The 22852-nt window shown below is 37.1% G+C and overlaps 1 protein-coding gene across 1 annotated transcript in view; it reads right to left on the minus strand.

Annotated features, from left to right (window-relative positions):
* The window catches only part of DCBLD2 (discoidin, CUB and LCCL domain containing 2), a 96709-nt gene that overhangs the window by 15264 nt on the left and 58593 nt on the right, over positions 1-22852 (minus strand). The window contains exons 4-9 of the mRNA XM_081234377.1: positions 11021-11072; positions 8661-8733; positions 8207-8340; positions 6529-6569; positions 5428-5643; positions 4523-4647 (exon numbers count right to left, since the gene is read on the minus strand). Of these exons, the coding sequence (XP_081090503.1) occupies positions 4523-4647; positions 5428-5643; positions 6529-6569; positions 8207-8340; positions 8661-8733; positions 11021-11072 (641 nt within the window). The remainder of the gene's footprint in view (positions 1-4522; positions 4648-5427; positions 5644-6528; positions 6570-8206; positions 8341-8660; positions 8734-11020; positions 11073-22852) is intronic.

Raw genomic sequence — 22852 nt, forward strand, 5'->3', positions numbered from 1 at the left:
ATGTTTTTGGTTTTTGCTCTGGGCCTTAAATGAGCTCTGCAAAATGTGACATTAAGCATTAATTTCTAAGAAAATAAATTAATCATAATTTGGTAAAACTATTAAGAAGCTGCACACTCTTCATAAAAATTTCATAGGAGGAAAATACTGAATATAGAAATGATTTTAAGATGACTTAAACATAACAAAAGTTCTAACTTGGCAATTTGGGAAGAAGGTTTCGATTGCAGTGCACAGTATCTTGTATTAATAAATTAGTAACTCTAGTCCTGTGGAATCACCAACTACTTAAATGTATTAATTTTATTTTCAAAGTAAAGCATAATTGAACATTTGAGGTCTTAGAGGAAATGCTGTACTGTGTACTTTTCATAATTTTTCTCTCAATAGACTGAAAGTGAACATACACTAACAAACACATAACAGATACATAGCTCCGCCTACTGGAGAAACCATATAAACACAGTTCCCATATCGTACATTTTCATTTCCTGCTATTTGAACCAGAAAAGCGACGCTGCCCACTGCCTAATTTAATAATCATAACTAAATAGCCACAAATGCATCACATGAATAATTCTTAGGTAAAAATATAATTTCAGGTGACTATTTCATTCCCTCAACTATTTCAAGCAAATAATAATAGTATCTCACACTGGAACAGCTCTTAATTATTTACAAAGCATCTTCATATAATTAACTCAGATGTTCTTCATGACAAGCCTACAAAATAGGCAGAACCCAGAACACTGCAGTTTATACAATGTAAGTGGACTACATAGCCAGTCAGTTTACAGCAGTGATTTGAATCTGTGTCTTCTGACTTAACCATAGGGCTCCACTAAGCAAAAAAGAGCCCTCCTCGTTCCTTCAGGCCAAATTACCTAGGCAGTTTCTAAAGACCATCAATAAACAGATACCTGCCTAAAATCCAAGTGGTTTTCTGTCAGTTAATGTGAGAACAAGTAAATGTTTAACTCCTCAATCAAGTTATTTCCAAATATTATAGCTATTTTCCTCCTGGCTGATTCAAATGGCATTCGACTATAAACTTCTAAGATGATTTAATATCCTTCATTTTTAAAGAGGTTTGAAGTTACAATCATCTCTCAACTAGCAAGCTTCCATTATTTCCTCAGATATTACTCTAAAGTAAAATGAAGGCAATTCCTTGCAGTCTATTATATTAGTGGAACAGGAACAATAACTAAACATCATCTTAGGACATAAAAACTATCCCTGAAATTTTATTCCATACTGCCATCTCATCTTCATAAAAAACTTAAAGGAAAAAGATTTCATAAAAACTAAGTAAAAAGGATTTACATTTAATGTATGAGCATTTATTATGACCCCCCCGTGTAATGTGGAGGCTCACAAGGTGCCACGAGGGTGAAATGGAAATGGAAGTCAAAGTTTTCACCCTCAAGGAACTTACATTTTATTGGATATTATCAAACACAAAAATGGCATACTATTAAAAAGCAATATATTATGAAAACAACTTGTATATACATTCCCATGTTCTGAAAACAAAACCAAAAGCAGTCTGAATCTTTGTGTATGTGCTCATGCATGTGTGCGTGCTTAGAAAGGGTATGAAAATTAATACATCAATTACCCCTGAGTTGGGAGTAGATGAGAGAGCCGATGGACAAACGTAAGTGAGGCAAAAAAGACTGTTATTTCATATAATTCAATGTAAGGACTTCCACTTCTACCCACGACAGACTAACAGGGACTCGATTTATCCTTCTGCCTTAAAGATCTGTAAAATCAGATAAAATATATGAAACAATGGTTTTCAGAGGCTGGACAACACGCAGCATAGGGCAATACTCCCCGAGTGGAGGATAACAAATGAAGTGAGCCCTTCTATTGCACCAGTATTGCCTGGAAAGCATGGTGGTCTCACTGAATTGAGGGAGAGCTCAGAGATGGAGAGGCTAAGGCAGCTAGAATTTGCAGGGCAGAGTGTGGGAGAGACAAGAATTACACAGAGACTTCTGGGGTCTGTTGGGGTTTCCCCTTACACCTTTAACTAAACTATCTGCAGATGGAAAAAAACCACTAGAAAGGAGCAGGAGAACAATTCTCAGGGCCATACAGGGCTGGGCCAGCTTATGTTGCCAACAGAGAGTGGAGAAATCTCATATACGTGGGACATTGGATTGAGTTCTTAGAACAGTATTGTCTCAGTAGTGGGGAAAAATGAGAACTAAAACTGCTCAGGTGCTGCCTAACAAACCTAAAATGTAAGCTTTGAAAAGATCACATGATTTCCAAGGAACCTAACTGCATCCCAGAATAAAGCTCAAAAATATTTAAAGGAGTAATAATAAAAAAAAGAAATCGAACACCGAGCAATATAAAGTTGACAATGTCTGGTAACCAATCAAAAATTACCAGGCATGTAAAATAGGACCCATAATATCTAACAATATATAAAGACCCAGATATGACATGTTAGTATATAGTATTAGTAGACAAGGGCATTAAAAGGGTTATTACATACTCCATATGTTTTAGAGGTAAAGAAAGGCATGAGCATGTTAAGGAGAGACATGGAAGAAATTTTAAAAGCCAAAAACTGAATATCTAGAAGTGAAAAATACAATGTTGGAGATAAAATACACCAGATAGGATTAATAGCAGATCAGACACTGAAGAGGAATAGATTAGTGAACTTAAAGATAAAACAATACAAATTTTCCAAACTGGAACATGGAAAGAAAGAGACTGGAAAAAAATAAACAGAGCATCAGTGAACTGATACATGTTCAAGATTCATAATCTTCACGTAGTTAGAATTGAGGAGGCACCATATTCAAGAAAAAAGGGCCTATAATTTTCCAAATCTGATAGAAATTATAACCCACAGATCCAGGAAGCTCAAAGAAATCCAAGCAGAAGAAACATGAAAACAACTACACAAAGGTACATCATAATCAAAATGCTTAAAATAAATTCTTGCTGAAAACAATGCAGACTAGAAAGCAATGGACCAGCATATTTAAAGTATTGAAAGAAAAAACTGTCAACCTAGTATTCTACACCCAGTGAAATTATCTTTCAAAAAGGAAGCCGAGGGACTTCCCTGGTGGAGCAGTGGTTGAGAGTCTGCCTGCCGATGCAGGGGACACTGGTTCGTGCCCCGGTCTGGGAAGATCCCACATGCCACGGAGTGGCTGGGCCCGTGAGCCATGGCCGCTGAGCCTGTGCGTCCGGAGCCTGTGCTCCGCAACGGAAGAGGCCACAACAGTGAGAGGCCCGCGTACCGCAAAAAAAAAAAAAAAAAAAAAAAAAAGGAAGCCGAAAAAAGTTTTTCAGAAATATAATTCAGTGTTGTTAGATGTTTTTATAATATAAGCATGGATAATACTTATAATTTCAAAAAATTAACTATATTCTACAAGTATAACAAATATTATTGTACAAATAAATATGGACGTGCTAATAGTAAAAAGTAAGTTTGGGGGCATTAGGCAGAAGTAAGTTAGATTCAGAGACAATATTTTTATCTGCTTCAAGGGGTGGAGGCTCACCAAAGATCGAAGTTCATGTGATATCAAGCAGAAGAGAGGAAAGAAGGCCTTGAGTAACAGCTGAAGAGTTTAGATCCATATGAAAGACTAAAGGGAATCCCTGGAGTTTTTTGAACAGAGAGATGAGAAAAGTGGCAAGTGAAAATGTATTAGCATATCACGTGTATGGTAGAGAACTGATAGTATCATAAAACTGCAACAGAACTCACAGGGAGGTTTCATTGAAAAAATGTGCTCACAATTTCAATTCCAGATGAGAGGCAGGCATCCACCTTCCTTGGGGACAGGGACCCCTTGTGGTGGGCGGCTCAAGGTCCAGGAGCCCAGGTGAAAGTAACAAACCTCTAGTTGACAGCCACCTCTACCTACTTGCTCTCTACCCCTAAGCATTGTCATTTTTTGCTAACTAAAACAAGAGTTCATTATTACCACAGAAGTTAAGGAAATTCTTCAGGTGGAAATAAAGTTGTTTTCTACGACACAAGTTGGTGAGGTGATCTTGACGTGACCTTTCTATAATATCCTACAATTTAATGCCCTTCTACCGTTAGCTCCTTTGTCCCCACCCCCGCTGGCCTAGAGTAGAAATCCAGGAACAAGTTAGGCTCTCCATCATTCTGTGGATTGATAAGAAAAGCTTTTTAAGGACAAGAAATTAAAGTTCCTTTTTATTATTTCTTAATGAATTATTTAAACAAGTGAATTAAAATGCACTGGAAAAAAACATCAGGAAAGTACTTACCCTTACAATCATCAAAAGGGACCTAGAAGCACTGAGAATTTCCTAACCACAGGTAGAAGGGTAAGGCCAATAACTAACACTACCTAAAATAACCAGAAGAGGGCAGAGTAAGACCAAATGATATTTAATTTTTATATCACACAGGAAGAGCTTCTGTGGCTTTTGGCAAAGGCCACCTATCCCCCCCCATCCCCTTTTTTAATGTTCTTTAAAAATACTCTGGTAATCATTTTACCTTATCCTGCTCCACACCAGGCTCTCTGTACACAGTCCATCTCTGCCCATCATCACTGTACAGAATTCTGTAGGCTGACACATAATAATTGTGCTCCACCATGGTGGAGCCGGTGGTTACAATGCCTGGGAATGGAGAGGTCCTTTCGTTAGTGCTCACGGTCTGATCTTTGAAGTTTGTTCTTCACTGAAGCATTAACATCTAAAATGTACTGTTGAAACATTTTTGTCTCTGGCACATTACCATATCTAAGTACACGGTTTCATCGTAATGGTAACTAAATCCTTGGCTTTGCTCCCTTGTAGAGACAAGAAGAATGATGGGCACAGGTAAGGAAAGGACTATTGTATTTTGGCAGCTTGTGTTCACGACACTGCAAAATATAGTTCACCTACTGAGAAAGAATGACTTCCGGGGAATGAATAGATTAAAGATTACTGGTATTATTTTTAGAACCAAAGCAAAATAAATCTTTAACAAAATTATCTACACCAATCCTAACCAATTATTCTGACCATTTGTTAAGTTGCTCTAAATAATTAAATTTATACTTGGCACATATGGAATATTACTTGTAGCACTTAAAATGGACTCCTTGAACACAAATTTCTCTTAATGACTATAGGAGATGGTTATTTCAGATGTCGCAAGATCCCTTTACTGAAACACAACCTTAAAAGAATCTCTTTACAATGAAAAGAAACGCTAGTAAGAATCAAATACCAACTCCTCTCCTTTGCCATGCCTTATAAAACCAACTTCGGTCAAATTAACACCAGTACACTAAACTTAAAACTATATAATTAAATTTGCAGTGACCTAATTTTCTATGAAATTCTTAGATGTCACCAGGTTTCCAAATGAAATTAGGATTATAAACCATCTAGAAAATTATGTCTCTTAACCTGTGATCTTCTTTTCCTTATTCAGATCTATTTGCAACCACTGATATTCATCAGTGGCAAAAGCAGCCCAAGGAGGTCCAGGTTTTTTCAGCCTGGCCTTTTCGGGTTTCCAGCTGTTCTCTTGCCCTGTGTGGTCTGTCCACTCCAGCACAGATGATGCCGTTATTTGAGCATCGGCAATCACGCCAGATTCCATGCCCAGTGTTCCATAGCAACCTGAAACAAAGAAGAAAGTAATTTGGTTTCCAGATATAAACTCAAAAATCTCTAAACACTTGCTCATTGGAAACTCTAATTGTTCCTTTAATTAACATACGCTATGCTGACAATATACTGTACTAGAGGGTTTCAAAAGTATGCAAATGTTTCTTGGGTCTATGTCTTCCTGTCTCATCAGAGAACGTACAGACGTATTTATTCACAGCAGTAATCACTAGCTTAATGGCAACACATTACCCTCTCCCTGGGATACTCTCCCCAGAGGGCAACTCGCTCCCTTACCTCCTCCAGGTGTTTGCTCAGATGTCACATTCTCCATGAGGCCTGCCCCAACCCACATTAAACTTCGAACCTGTCCCTTCTGAACTGCCTGTCCTCTTTCCTTGCCTTATTTTCTACATCTTTTATAATATTGTAAACAGGATGTTATAAACATTCATTTACTTATCCGCTGTTTATTGTCAATCTCTCACTTCCAGAATGTATGCTCCAGGAAAGCACAATTTTGTTTATTCTGCTCATTTTTGTTTCACTAGCACCAGAACAGTGCCTGACAAATGAAAAAAGGCACTCAATATTTTCTGTTGATTGAGTTAATTACTTCAGACATATTCAAAATTCCCTTTTTCTAAGGTAACTTCCATGCTTACATGATCATTTCCCTATTAATATAAAACCTCCAGTTTATTCCATTCATTAAATTATTAAGCACCTATTTTACCTCATAGAGTTATTCGTGATAACTAAATGAGAAAGTGCAAAAAAAAAACCCAAAACCCAAAACTCAACCTAGCAATTGGCAAAGTGCCTGATGTACAGTGTTCAAAAAATATTGGCTATTATACAAATTATGATAAGTTATAAAGTCCATGAGAGGCTTACCACTTGTCTTAAATGTAAAAAGACTTGTAGATAAGTGTCCCCTGAAAGAGAGAAAGACTTTTTTGGTGACACTCATATAACCACATGATTTCCTCATATTTGTGTTAGCAAAGCTTTCTTTTGTTTTTATTTCACTAAGAACGGTCTATGGCTATATATTAGACAGCATAATCCATTTTCTCTACAAGTATCTAGTGCCTAGTTTCATACATGATTATGCAAGTGCATCCATCCAACCTTCAATATGTACTTTTTCATGAAATAAATTGAATCCTAAAGTGTTTCTGTGGCAATTGCTTTTTGGGAATATATAATGAAAAGTGTAATTCTCATAGAAAGAGGCTCAAACTTCCTGGGGCAAACAGAAGAAAAGCTGGCTACTACTAAGAGAGACTGCATTTGTTACAGGAAATCAATGTATCTAAGAAAAAGTTTCAGAGTTACAATGTAGCATTGCATTTGAATTTTAAAGTAACTGGCAGAATAGGAGCTTGGGGAGAGTGGAGGGGTGGGATTATTAGTTATTAGTTCACCATATGGCAGGTCAAAGGGCCCTAAGGAATTTGGAGGGATAAAATCATCAGTGTATGCTCCTGCCTTTAGCACAACGCTCAAACCATCACAAGTGGATGCAACCTGTCCGTTTTTTTAAATATGAAAGAGAGAACTCATGAAAAAAAATTCTTTCTAAAGGTATAACAGTGGAAAGGAATGAAACGATCTGCATAAAATCATCCAGAAGAAACGACAGGAAGGAAAGGTAGCCGACTACAGAGCAGGGATGAGCAAATGACAGCCCATGCATGGCCTTTTTTGTATGGCCAGAAAGCTTAGAACAGTTTTTACATAGTTAAAAAAAGTTGTAAATAAAACAAAAAAGAATGAGTGACAGACATGTGGCCCATAAAGTCTGAAATATCTGTTAGCTGGCTCTCTACAGAAAAAGTTTGCTGCCTCCTGCTTTATACTGTCTTGAGTATGGATCACACTCTTGCCTTCTGAATGAAACTGGCCTAGGACCTGAAGAGAAGCTGGCTTCAATTACGCTTATTGTCTGCAGGACCGAGCATGTCTAAGATGCAAGATTTACAAACAGATCACTCGTACTACACTTCTATTCAATGTTTCAATTTCTCCTGCTTTTGATGCCTAGTCTATGTTTTGTAATACAGTAGATCATAAATACCATGAAAATACATTCTTAAAATATTCTCTTGGGATGAGAGGGATTCATTATACTATCTCTGATTTATGTCAAAATTTGATTTATATTCAAAGCGTTTCAATTAGCCTAATCCATCATGGGCCACACAGGCTATAAAGAACAGAGTAGTTAGTTATGCCTTCTGATCTTTAAAATGAAGTAAGGATTTGGCAATATACTTCTAGACTCACCCTGGGCTCTTTCAACACTTAGAAAAGAAGAAACAAATCACTCTTCCAAATGACTACCGACCTTTCTGACAGAGAACAAGCCAAGATAGCAAGACCTTGCCTGCACTCGTCAATACACTCAGATATCGAGCACACAAAGGTTATTTCATGAACACCATCAACGTTTGTCCTTATCACACAAAGGTTATTTCATGAACACCATCAACAGTGATGCTGCTCAGGTCTAACTCAACCCTATCCCACCCCGTGCAACACGCTTATTATAAACAGCATATATACTTACACCACAGACGTTACGTTGTTAGCCAAAGAACTTTCATAGTACGGGATGCCTTTACTAATTACGACACTAATCCGGCCACCCAAAATGTTTGACACTACGCCTGCATGCACACCAGCCATGCACAATGGTGAGGACTTCAGGGAGGAAAGATAAAAGATTAGTTTTAAATTTTCTTTTGATAATTCATAAACAAGACACTTATATTTCTTCCTCTAGAAATTAATTGATCTGGGCAGTTTTCTTAATAAACATGGGATAGATTATTGATGATACAACACAGAACAGATTCTTAGCAGAAGAAAAACAACAAAATGTTACATATTACTAAAAAGAAGTAATTCCTAGAAAATAAAAATCAAGATAAAGATATACAATAGATTACACATCTATCTATGAAGGAGTTTAAAAAATGAAGTTTTATCATCACTTTAACATAAGTCTATATCCAACTCACATCTCTATATCCATGAGGGATTGTTCCAGATATCTCAGCAAAAGGAAGCAGACAACCAGCTGGGCAGTACTTGCTGTGAAATAAAAACAAGTTAAAGGGTATATAGTGCTGTACTTTCTGGGGAAAAAGACCAAAAAATGTCACTTACCCAGTTTTCAGTTCAATGTAAATACCATAATCTCACCACTCTGAGAGAACCACCACTTCTAAAAAGCCCTTAAGATTTTCTTCCATTTACACGTCTTCACATACATATATACAAAAATTATTTCATATTCTATATACTGCTTTATTTTGCTTCATAATGAATGGCAGACATATTTCTACTGTAAGAGCTATTCATAATATTTAATAGCTACATTTGACTTTGTGGATGAACCTCAATTTATTTCACCAACTCTCTATTGATCAAATTTAAGTCGATTTTTAAAAAATGTTTGGCATTCATTTATTTACTCACTCACTCATCCACCTACCCACTTAACACATTTACATGAATGTCTATTACATTGTCTGTTAAGTGCTGGGCTGTGCTAGGTACTGGGTTTACAAAGGTCAACCAAGCAAATATGGTGCCATCCTCACTGGGTTTACATTCCCGTGGTGGGAGAGAACATTAAATGGATACTTTAGATTAATTAGATTATGATTAATTAGATTAGAAGATGATTATGCTACAAAGAAAAGGCACTCTATGAAATAGCCGGGAGGAATCTAACTTAATAAAAGTAATACAAACATTCAGCAAACTTACTATGTCCCAGGCAACATTCTAAGTATACTTCAAGTCATCCACATAAGAACCCTACATGGTAGGTATTATTATTATCCTCATTTTACAGATGAGGAAACTGATGAGCTGTGTGCCCAGGTCACACAGTTGTGTCGTGGTAGATGGGCTCCAGAGTTTGTGTTCATATGCAGGGCTCTGCACTGCCTCAGTCAGTGGACGGGGCTCTGAGGAGGGGAAGCCTCAGCAGAGAACCACCGGCTGTTACTGGAACAGTGCAGGGATGTGTACCAAAACCAGAAGGAAAAGCATGTCCCTGAGGCAGGATGGCCTGTGTGTGTCTGGAACCGAGGACAACCAGTGCAGGTAGAGTGCGGTGAGAAAGGTAAAGTTAGTCTGAGAGAAGCTTGGAACAGGGGACAGGGGTCAGATCATGCAGAAGCCAGGGGGGCTGTGGTGAGGAGTCTTGGAGTATATTTCTAAGTAAAAAGAGGAAGTCAACAAAGGATTTTGATGGTCTATACATATAATCTGATTTTTATTTTTTTAAAAAAGTTATTCTGGCTCCTGGAAAGAAAAGAGACTGTAAGGACCATGAGTGGAGGATAGGACACTGTTAGGCAAGTCCAGGCGAGAAAGGACAGCAGCTTGCGTGTGGGTGGTGACGACGGAGTTGGAGAGTGGAGGGTCCAAGACAGCTGATCCTCTGGCAGGGCCGTGTGACATACACCGATACCAGGGTTACCTCTGCTGACCACAACCCCCCCACGAGGGCTGAAGATCCCCACCAGCCCACAGGGAGAGAACCATTCCTGAAGACAAAATGAAGGCTCTTTGGGGAGCAGTAGCAAGTTGGGGAGGTGAGTGAGATGGGTCTTCAAAGATGAGAATGAATTTGCTAAACAGAGAAGAATAAAGTGATTCCAGACAAAAGTTCTGAGAGCTCAGAGCAGTATAAATAATTCAGGGACATTTCAACATGAGTATGTTAACGTGAGACTAGAAAAATGGCCCAAAGACTACTCGTGAAGGACCCTGAAAACCAGGCTAAGGAATAGGGATGGCATTTTGTCATAATAAGTAGCTCCTGAAGATTTCAAAGCAGGGGAGTGATCGAATACAGATTTTAGAAAATAACTTGGCAGAATGTGAATGGCAGAAAAAAGCCAGCAAAGGTTAGAAAAGGGAAACCAATTACAAGTTAATCCTAGTCCAAGCAAGAGACAAGGGTGTAAAGCAGGGAAATGGTAGTATTAATAAAAATGCCACCTGGGTAAGAACAGTGAGGAATTCCCTAACAGCCTAAACCATCCTGTGACTTCTTTTTGAGCGAAGATAAATGGCTCTTCTACCTTTATTAGGAGTTTTGACAGATTTTGAAGAGTGACTAGTCCTACTTTTAAAGTATATCCAAATTATACTTCCATTGTGGAGAAGATTCAAATGCTAAAAGTTAAGGCAAAATTTAAACATGGCAACTCAATGGTTTTACATAAGCTCTGGTTTACTGATGTCTCAGAACAATGATTAAGAGTCACACCATGTACATTAACCTTAAGTACATAAGATGAGGATGAAGTAGATGAAGAGTAACATTTAAGAAAAAAAAAAGTCACAAATACGGTCATACCTGAACTCAGGTTCCAAAAAACTGGATGCAGTGTCTAAACAAGTAATTAGATCTAGAAAAACAAAAATAAAAAACTGATTCAATAATAATAGGTTTATTCTTACTGAAACACCAAGTGTTTCCAAACCCAAATCATACTGTTCTAAATTTCAAAATCTTAACAGCTATCAAGGTAGTACTTTAACTTTTTGTAAGCTTTTGGTAATCCCAATTTCTTTGATTTTAAGTATCTGGACTTCTGGGGCTATGTCTGCCCAATATTGAATACACCACATCGCCTCACAGAATCACGTTATCATACACATGGACAGTACACAGATAAGTATAATTTATAGCCCTGAAGTAGCTTCTATAAAATATATTGATAGCTTCTGAAGCAAATATTTCTGTTACTATATGACTAAAAATGATCCTTTGCTGGTTACGCATGAGGAAAACAATAACAAATGAAAGGTGAGTTAATTCTGTGGACCAGCAGTGGCAGCATCTTCTGGGAAGTTACTAGAAATTCAAAATTTGTTTGAACACCATCTAGACGTACAGCATCTCTTGGCAGTGGGGCCCAAAAAGCTATTTTAACAAGTCCTCCAGGTAATTCTAAAGCACACTCTGCATAAGACAGAACTTTAAAGTTTTAACATTTCCTATCTCAAAATCAAATCTGTGTAAGAGCTAACCTTGTCTAATTAAGACCTAGGTCACAGGCTTGTGTAAAAAGGTGGCTTCTGGTTCAAACATTTCAGTGGTTTCCTCCTGCTCTTAGGACAAAGGGCAAAGTCTTCAACATAGCCCACAAGGTCCGACCTCAGTCTGGTTTTGCTCCTGTCTTGGCCTCTTGTCATACCAGCTTTCTTCCTCTTCCTCTGTGCTCTCGGCCAGGAAGGCGCTTCCACTCTCTCTTCGCCTGGCTCACTCCTCTCCAGATCTCAGCTTAACTGTCGCATCCCCTCGGAAGCTGCTCCTGATCTTCGCAAGTCAGACTGTGCTAGCACACAGTAGGCACTTAGGGCTATTTGGCTTAACGAATGGATGACTATTAGATGTTCTCACAGTACCATGTGTCACGTAAGACTGATCTGTTGCAATCATTTTAGTGTTAATAAGCAACATCGTTTTATGATGCCTAGCCCATGGGTAGTGTGACTGCGGCTGTCAGTCTTCACCTTTGTACTGCCAGCAGCAATCACAGCCTATGGCATAACAGGAGGTTTTCTATCAACACTTATTGAATAAGTGGATGAATAAAAGTTTGATTGTTAGCATGTTTGGCTAAGTCCAATCATGGACTAACCTGTAGGGGGAAAACCTGGAAGAAGGTCCTAAGCCAATCACAAGGGTGAGTGATTTCACCTATAAATGCTAGACAAACACTGTGCCGAGGGTTCCCAATACACTGACAGAGATAACATCTCGCATTCTTCCCAGCACACTGAAGGTGTACAAATATTTGTTAAATCAATGGCAAGCACAGAATAACTGATTATTCTATTTTACAATTCTGAAGAAAAATGATGTGTTTATTATCCAACTGGTATGTGTCTTGAAAGAACTACAGCATAATAACTGTTAAACTAATAAGAAAGTGGTATTTTGAGAGAGATTACATGGATGAATATCTACATAGTACAGGTACTCGAATGATGATTAAGTTAAATCTGTATTTTAGGAGTTTAAGAGGATACATGCCTGGTTAGAGGTTCACTATCACCTGGTTAACTGACTAGGAAAAGCAGACAAACTGAGTTACCTGTATTCTATAGATATTCCTGGCAATCTTTACACAGCATCAATAAGAACTGATTTTCTACTTTCCTGTTCCACCAGAAGAGTTTCCAACTTCTACGATTAGAAACTGAACTTCTAAGATTAATAGCCTCGGATGAAAAGGTACCTGTGTGGTCCAACATGGCATTCAAGCCATAAGAAGACTGCCAGCTGGCCCTATTACCTTCAGGCTACATGCCAGAGTCCTAGTCAACTATGGATATACTTGATTAGAAGAGGGCTTTATTATAATAAAGCCCATGCAGTGCTGAAACTCCAGATTTTGCACAAATGTACGCAATTCACTTGACCTTGCTCTCAAATTCCATGGGGGCTCAAAACAGCTCCCTAAGAGGAAAATATGAACTCAAAATGGAAAGCTATTAAGGAGAGCCAAGAAGACAAAAGAAAAAGAAAGAAAGTCACAATTAGAGATTTTGACCTTTACAACTCCATGAAGGCAAAGAAAACATCAATTAAGCAGGGAATTGAGAAACTTTAAAGTGTGTCTTTCTAGAAAGCTTCTCCCAAGTAAACAGCCTTCCAGAAAATCACTATTACTAATAAGGCGCCCAGTTAATAAGAACACAGCCTAGGCAAGATGAATGCAACTCAAAGGGAACCATCTGACTCAAACTTCTCACAGCAATGTACAAGAAGTTATCATAATGAATGGAATAGAACTGAGAGTCCAGAAATAAATCCTGAAATTTACAGTCATTGATTTCAACAAGGGTGCCAAGACAATTTAATGGGGGTAAAAATAGTCTTTTTAACAAATGATGCTGGGACAACTGGATATCCACATGCAAAAGAAAGAAACCAAATCCCTACCTCAGATCATATATAAAAGTTAACTCAAGGTGGATCTAAATTCAAGAGCTAAAACTATAAAACACTTAGAAGAAAATATAGGTATAAATCTTGACTTTGGATTAAGCAATAGTTTCTTAGATATGACACCAAAAGCATAAGCAAATACATAAAAACACATAAACTGATTTCATCAAAATTTAAAATTGCTGTGCTTCAAAGAATGATATTATGAAAGAGAAAGATAAGCCAAAGAATGACAGAAAATATTTGCAAAGCATATAGCTGATAAGGATCTAGTATTCAGAATACATAAGGAATTATTACAACTAGACATTAAAAAGACAAATAACCCAATTTTTAAAAAAAATATTTATTTATTTATTTGGCTGTGCCAGATCTTTAGTTGTGGCATGTAGGATCTAGTTCCCTGACCAGGGGTCGAACCCAGGCCCCCTGCATTGGGAGCTCGGGAGTCTTAACCACTGGACCACCGGGAAAGTCCCTAACCCAATTTTAAAAGGAGCAAAGATCTGAATAGACAGTTCTCCAATGAAGATATACAAATGGCTAATAAGCACATGGAAAGATACTCAACATGAATAAGTATCAGGGAAATAATAATAAAAATTACAGTGAGATACCACTTTATACCCACTAGGATGACTAGAATCAAAAAAACAGATAACAAGTGTTGGCAAGGATGTGGAGAAACTGGAACCCTCATATATTGTTAGTGGAATTGTGAAATGGTGCAACTGCTTTGGAAAATGGTCTGTCAGTGCCTTAAAAGGGTAAATACAGAGGTACCATATGACCCAGCAATTCCACTACCAGGTATATACCCATGAAAATTTAAAACATGTGTCCATACAACACGTGTACACAAATGTTCATCAACTGATGAATGGGTAAACAAAATGTGAAAGAAGTGGTATATTCATAAGATGAAATATTACCTGGCCATAAAAAATAAGTGCTCATACAGGCTACAACATGGATCAACTTTGAAAACATGCTAAGTGAAAGAAGCCAGTCACAAAATAGCACATATTACGTGATTCCATTTATATGAAATATCCAGAATAGGCAAATCTAGAGAGATAAAAGTAGATCAGTGGTAACCTAGGACTGGAGGGGGTTAAAGATTAGCGAATGGGGAGTGATTATTACTTGATTATTACTGACTACAGGGTTTCTTTTGTGGTGATGAAAACGGTCTAAAATTGACTGTGGTGATGACTGCACAACCCTGAATATACTGAAAATCAATGAACTGTATATTTTAAGTAGATGAATTGTACGGTATGCGAATTATCTCAATAAAACTATTATTAAAATCTTAAAAACAAGAAAGAAAAAGAAGCTATCATAGAAGTAGTAATAATTTCCTTTCATATACAGCACAGTTGCATTGATGGATGAAATAAGCTTAGTAAAAGACAGAGCCAGGATTGGCAGTTTGTTTATTTATTCATTTGTTCATGCATTCAACAAGTTTTTAATAACTATGTATTATGATTAGGTGTTCTTCTAGGTGCTATAGATGGAGCAAAGAACAATCAGACAAAAATCCCTGCATATATGAAGTGTACCTCCTGTGGGGGTAAGAAAAAATAGACAATGTAAATAAGAAAAATATATAGTGTATTAGTCGGTAATAAATACGCTAGAAAAATAAAGGAAGGAAGTTAGGGAAAGTTAAGGGGTTGCAATTTTAAGTAGAGTGGTCAGGGTAGGCCTTACTGAGAAGGAAGCATTTGAATAAAACTCTAAAATAGGTGAGGGAGTGAGGTATCAGGTATGTGGATAACGGAGAACAGTCAAAGGGAATCACAAAGGCCCTCAGGAGGAAGCGTGCCCAGCATTGTTGAGGCCAGAGTGAACAAGGGGAAGACAAGTAAGAGATGAAGCCAAACGAGTCATGAGAAGCCATATCCTAATGGTGTCCAGGAGGTAAGGACACTGGGCAGAATGAGATGGGACCTTCAATTTAATAGGATCACACTGATCACTGGGTTGAGAGTAGACTGAAGGGGAGAAAGGGCAGAAACAAAGGTCAGGGAGGAATCTCTTGCCATAATTGAGGTAAAAGTTGATGGTAACGTGAACTAGTGTAGCAGTGGAGGCCAAGAGATGTAGTCAAATTCAGATATACGTACATATATATTCAGAGAGGTGGTTGATGGATGTGAAGTTTGAGACAAAGAGTCAAAGATAACTTGAAGGTTTCTGACCTGCGCTAGTTAAAAGTATGCATTCCACGTAAAGTGCTTAGGGCAGTGATTATAATAATAAGTATTGATAAAGTACTCACTGTCAGCTCAATTATCAAGCTGGATCCACTTTAACACGGCACACAGTACTAAAAATCAGTGATATATGTTCACAGTGAAGAGCAGTATATAATTCACTCAGTTCTCAAGTAAGAGCTTCTGCATGGGAATTATTTTTTTTGGTAATTTTACTCCAATATTTAATACATACAAAAGAATACTTATAACATATACATTACTACACGAAACGCCAAATATACTGTGAACTTCATTTGGGTGCTCTGGACAACAGGGAATGGCAGCAGTAGTATGCAGAACGCCCTCAGGGATGCTGCTGAAGCTCACAGCACTCTATTCCCTCTTTTCCCCCCGCGCGGCCCAAAGAAGAGGTGGCATCTACAGTGCACATTCTACACTAGTTTTAGCAGCACAGTCTAACCCAAAGTGAGTGTGATCATAATCCCTATAAAAAAGAGCTGCTCTAACATCTGCCTTCCTTAACCTCAGAGGGCTTTAAAGAGGAGGCAGGCCTCCGTGGGGTTTTGAAGGCAGGATTATGTGACTGTGAGGAAGAGCACAAGAAAACCACGAAAACAAAGATGAGCCAATAATCAACAAGAGGATAGCAGATTTCAGGGTTTTCTTAATGAAGACATCAACATCAGATTTTCTAAGACGGCTCTAACTTAGTTAGCAATATTACTATGAGGCATAATTGATATCCTATACACAGGGTTTTATTTAAAGTACAACTAAAATTTTTTCTAATACATAATAACTGCATAGGCTTGGGAACTTCATAGTTATTCCATGAAATATTTTTTAAAACATGACACCTAATGTTAACCCACATGTAATACCATGAAAATGATAAATATTTTAGAAGTTCACAAATAATAAAAAATATCAGCATACTGGCTACTAAGAAATATTTTTGATTGACAGCAGTCTATTTCTGAGATTAAAGGATTGTGAAAGAGATTTAGATTTTCCCCCAATTAATACTCTGTTTTGTGCTCTTGAATAAATTGAAAAAAGACTCTCAGCAGTGTCAGTACCCATCACTTACAAGAGTATATCACCAACTATATTAGCTGTAGGGTATAATTTTTGTGCAGTTGAAGCCATTTACTTCTGAGGGAAGGGATGCTTAAATGCCTTTATTTATTCTAACTCAAGGAAGCATAAAGCACTGTAACTAAGTAATTATATTTTTTTACCAGAAAGAAGAAAATACACGAAGCAAGACAATGTATACTACAAATTCTTCTCTTTTATTTGCTCTGAAATTCTTTTAAATAACAAATTCCCCAGAAACTGAAGGGACCCGAGGTCATTCTTTCCCGATTCTCACTTTGTCAGCAAGCTTGCATTGTAGGTGTACAGATAGCTACTTTGTTCAAGAGCTAGAGGATGTGGGACAAGGCTCATCTTTCTGCTAAATTCTTGTGTCAATATTATTGTGTGACCTTGGGAATAATTCCTTGTTTCCACAATAGGAACCTGGCACTGATTTGTACCATGTGCAATCTAGTGAAGGGAAATTTACATATATAATAAAACATAATTTATCGTGATTCAGCATCAACTAACATTTACTAAGTGGCAGATAATTTATGTGGTATTTTACATCTAATCTCCTTTTACATACTGAGAATAGAGATTAAATCTTGTTTCTCTTAGAAATATTACAATGCCATCTATGGAAGCTGAGTCCACAGCAGGAGCTCAGGAAAAATTTTCTCAGATGAAAATAGTCAATTTTTTTTTTCACAGATGATGTAGGCATGGCTCAGTTGCCTAAGCAATAAGTCAAAAAGGCTACAAGCTACATATGGATAGATCAAACTCTCTCCACACCTAAATTCCTATATACTAAAAAATGAATATAAGACATATTAAAAGACATTATAAGACATATTAAAATAACATAAGACATGTTATACTAAAATATGAGACATTAAAAATATTAAAGATTGTAAGACACATTAAAATTCTTTTGTAACCTAGTATCGAGGACACTAATAATATCTTAGTAAGAGTAGCAGTGAATGAATTTGTCCCCCAGATAGCACAAGATAGCACAAACACATACTTAGCCCCTTAAAAGAATTGCTAACTTACTAAAAAAAAACCCAAAACACATAGAAAACACTTAAAATCATTAAGGCGCTCTTGAGGTTTTCTGTCAGTCTGAAATAAACTCTGTCTCATAAAGGTGAATTGCCTCTTTGGGTTATACCACCTTAACGAATTAATTCTGTTTATAAATTTCTCTGCAAAATTGGTAACACTTTTTTCATCAGTACCTTTGTTGTACAAATTGACATCAAAATACAGATATTTTTCTGCATGTATACACACAAACACTATACATATTCATTTGTGTATAAAATAAAGACAAATCTAAAAATATGCAAGTAAACTGAGACTTCATTAATAAAATCTTACTAAATAGTTTAAAAGTTTTAAAACGTTTGCCAGACACAACAACAAAAATTAGGAACACAACAGAAAAACTAAAAATAGAAACATAGCTAAGTGTAGCACTCAAAACAGAAAGGATCCTATAAAATTACTGTACAATTAAGGTAGCAAACAATCTAAGGAATTCATACTCTATTTTCAAAACCAAAAACATTCCATGCAGGAAAAAAACAACCAGTTACAGAAATCTGGACTCTATTAGAAAGGAGTTCTCTATTCCGCCCCTATGTTTCATTTACAAGTTAATATAATCTGATGGAAGCTGGAAGAAATGGAAAATATTTGCAAAAAAAAATGTGGTTAAAGAATGTAGCAATTAAAACCTTTTATACTATTGGTGTTAAGTCTAAAAATAACCCAGCATATAGCAATAATAACCCTGTCAAATGGGAATATTTGTCAGGCTCAGCTGTTCCCAAGTCCTAAGCACATTGTCAGGAGGCAATGAATAAACAAGTGTTTATGAGTTCCAATTAGGCAGCATGTTAATACATCTACATTGGATCATTTTATTTCACATGTAATTTTAAACTAGCTCCTGTTTTTCCTAAAAAAAATAAAGGCAAACTTTAGAGTGACCAATACAAAATTCTGGATTGGTAAAATTTGAAGTAATGAGGTTTAACATTACTTTTTAAGTGATAATTCATGTTCTAAAAAAGGAATATCAACTATCACTTTTCAGCTGGTCATATACATATATATGTGCACACACACACAGATACACACCCCGCCCCAAACTGATGGCACATAACAAACAGAGGCTGCCTTAAAAGACCTGAAGCTATCAATGCAAATGCAGACATGCCTTCTGAGCTCATTGTTCCGTAACTAAAATTACCTAAAAAATTATTGCCCAGAGTCATCCTAGAAATGTTGAGCTTTTCTTAGAAACTGGTTAATGTTGAACAGATTCAAAACCAGGAATTTAGAGCAAATCCCCTATAAAATTTATTTTATTTTTCAAGTCCAGTGGTAAATGCTGTTTTTTACATTTACATTTTAGAATGAAAATGTCGGTATCATTTATTATTCTGGATTAAAAGATCTGAGTTACTGAGTCTGGACTTGTGAGTGGCTGGCTTTGCCTCTCTCAGTAAGACCAGCAGTAACTAAGGAGTTTCTCTCTACAGAACTTCTAAACAGTGGTTGCTAATATGTTGCCCAGGATATGTCTAGGATCCACGTACATCTTCAATTTTCAGATGAAAATTTCAATTTCAGAAAGTCTAGTTTGAATCTGATGGAATTATACCAACTCAGAGTAAATTACCAATCCTCTAATTATTACTGAAGTGTTGATTAATATTTTTATCTGTCTTTCTTTGCTACCCAATAGAAACAGGAAAACTTCCTTTCACTGGTGGATAAAATCTTTCAAAAATGAGGTTTACGGGTGAAAATTAAAAGCAGTAATTGTCAATGTAAAAGACTGGAAACTACTGCTCAAAGATCATTAAAAATAACAGAGAGGAATAAAACCATAAAAGTTATAAAAACTAGACCCTAAAGTGAAGAGCACACCAGGTACAGTGCCCCAGACATCACCGAGGCACTGTAGCAGCTCAGCACCTCATCCAAGAAGCTTCTTTGTGTCTGAAGCCTCTTACTTCAACATGAACTCAGGTAGAATGAATATTAATCCTTTGAAATGTTTCCCTGTAGAAGATATGTCTGGTTCAAAAGTCTTTAAAAAGAATTAAATTAGAATCTGGCCTAATTCTGGAGCTACTTTTATAGCAAGATCTCTTAATTTGGTCACCTCTGATCCAGTCCCCCTCTAAACAGCCTCTTACCTGGCCTCCCTACAATTCTTCTCTCTCTTTGGCCCTTTCTTCACAGATCAGGGAATCGTAAAAACAAAAACATAAATCCAGTCACATCACTACTCTGCTCTAACAGCTTCCATGCACTTTTTTGGGGATAAAACTCCAACCCTTACATTTTCTGCAAGGCCCTGAATAATGTGACTTAACTCACCACTCATTCATTTCACCCCAGCTGTGCTGGTTATTTTTCCAGTTCCTCCAAAGCTCCTTCCCACCCTAAGGCCTTTGCACCTGCTGCTCTCTTCCCTACCATGTTCTTCCCTGTATGTCTGGAACCTCCAATTAATCCTTTGGTTCCTTTGGTTCTGGGCTCAGAAGTGGTTTCTTCAGGAGAGCTTTGCTCTTCACCAATCTTCTACTCCCTGCACCCTTATTTGAATGTTTCCTTCATCATACTTATTATAACTGCAATTAAGTAACCATGTGTTTAATGCCTTTTTCCAACCCTGTACTGTAAGCCCTGTGAAGGTGTGATTGCGTCTGTCTCATTTACTGCTGTTTTCCCGGGGCCAGGCCTATTGCAGGAAATAAGGCACTGAAGGGAATATAATTTTGCAATAGGCTCTTATAAGAAGTAATGAAAATTAGTCTATCTTACACAAAATCATGGCTGTATCAACCACACATCACACTATAACGTTAACAAGTCTTTGTGACAGTTTAACAAATGAGGAAGCCAGTGAAGCAAGATTTTTCACAACTTTTTCATTCCCAAATACTCTAAACCGTTAACTAGGTTATTAAGCTGGGGACATGTAGTGATGTTCCTTGAAAGTATTCATGGAATTCAGTGTGGCAGCTAAGTTTCCTGGATGGAAACAAACTGAGACTCTCAACCAAAGCACACCAGCCTTCAAATGAATGAGCCATTACAAGAAATTATGTCTGAAAGGCCACCCAAGAAGAAGTAATATGAAATTCAACCAGTGTTCTCTTGAATTTAGCCAATTCACTTCAAATGAAACAAATGCTTGATGGATGGGTAAGAATGCACAAAAACATTAAGAAAAAATTCAGGAGCAAGCTGTGAGATGAGGATTTCCCAAGATGATTATGACTTTGGAAAGTGTTACTATAAGGAAGTTCCTGATTAAGGTGGATATTTCGAAAAAATCTTTGGAAGCTAAGAGTCATCTAAAATAGTGACATAGCCATTTAAAATCTGGCATAGATGTATATAAGTCTACAACATACTGATTGTGGTATCTGAGATGATTGTCAATTCTTAAGAAACTCTAATAAGGGCATTTAGGTTTCCGTGGATCAAAAGCTCCATAATTTAAATATCCAATGTAAGAAAATTTTTGGTAAAGAGGAGATATTATTTTCCAGAAACCTTTAACTCAATAAATAACAAAGAGAGAAAGGGGAAAATATGAAAATGTAAAATAAATAATTTAACCTGATACTGCGACCAAGAAACTTAAGAAGAATAAGAAGCAAATTAATTATCTTCTACCCTCTCACCCATTAACCCAAGACTTTCACAAAGTAAAACCGAAAGGATGGAAAGCTATCATTTCACTCTGTGTTTTCTACCTTACTCTTCTGATGGTGGCAGGCAGGGCAGGAGTGGGGAAAGTGAGATGTGTGTGTGTGTGTACAGTAGTGAAAGGGGGGAAACTAACATTTGTCTTCTGCCTACTATGTTATGTGCCTACAGACACTAAACATGTATTATTAGATTTAGTCCTCACAACTAACCCATTTCCAGATGAAACTGACAGAGGTGAAATGACTGGTCAGAGGTCACCTGCTTAGTGCATGGCAAAGGCAGGCTTTGATTCCAGGGCTACTTAGTGCCCCTTCTACAACACCACACTGCCTTAGTTTTCCTAGTTCTGTCAAATATATTAATTGTTCATTTAGCATAACATTTCCAGTTCTTTTCTTTCTATTATTCCATTCAAATGAGTTTTCTTTTTCACTCTGAGGGATTTTATTAGTCTTCAAACCTTGTTCCATAGCTTAGAAATTAAAGGAAAGTAGACCTTTTTTCACACAGAACAGCTCTCCTCTCTCACACTCAATGAAACTTTAATGAGACAGATAGTATGTATCTATTTCACTTAATAGCCTTGCTTTTAATTCCCCCCTTCAGATTCTAAATATTAACAATCTAGAAAATATCTCATGTTTATCCTGTAGTGTCTCAGAGAACACTCTCCAGGTTACTCCTGGTGCTATGCAAGTCTCTTCTTTGAAAAGAATGGTAATATGGTTTTTAACACAGGAAGATGAAGTGGTAAACTGTGGATAATAAAGCTTTAAATTGATACAGTAACTGACAGATTTTTTTTTTTTTTTTTTTGCAGTACGCGGGCCTCTCACCACCGTGGCCTCTTCTGCCGTAGAGCACAGGTTCCGGATGCGCAGGCTCAGCGGCCATGGCTCACGGGCCCAGCCGCTCCACGGCATGTGGGATCTTCCCGGACCGGGGCACGAACCCCTGTCTTCTGCACTGGCAGGCGGACTTTCAACCACTGCGCCACCAGGGAAGCCCCAATGATAGATTTTTAAAATTTATTATCATTTGTGTTCCAATCTTATAAAGGTGGAAAACTCAATATTTCTTCTACTAAGGAAAGGTAAGTACATAAAAAGACTTTATATAAAGTTAATATACTTAATTTTAAAAATTCTGAAACTGATCTAATTTTGTC

The sequence above is a fragment of the Mesoplodon bidens genome, assembly GCF_964165515.1.
Source record: "Mesoplodon bidens genome assembly, chromosome: 5".
NCBI lineage: Eukaryota > Metazoa > Chordata > Mammalia > Artiodactyla > Ziphiidae > Mesoplodon > Mesoplodon bidens.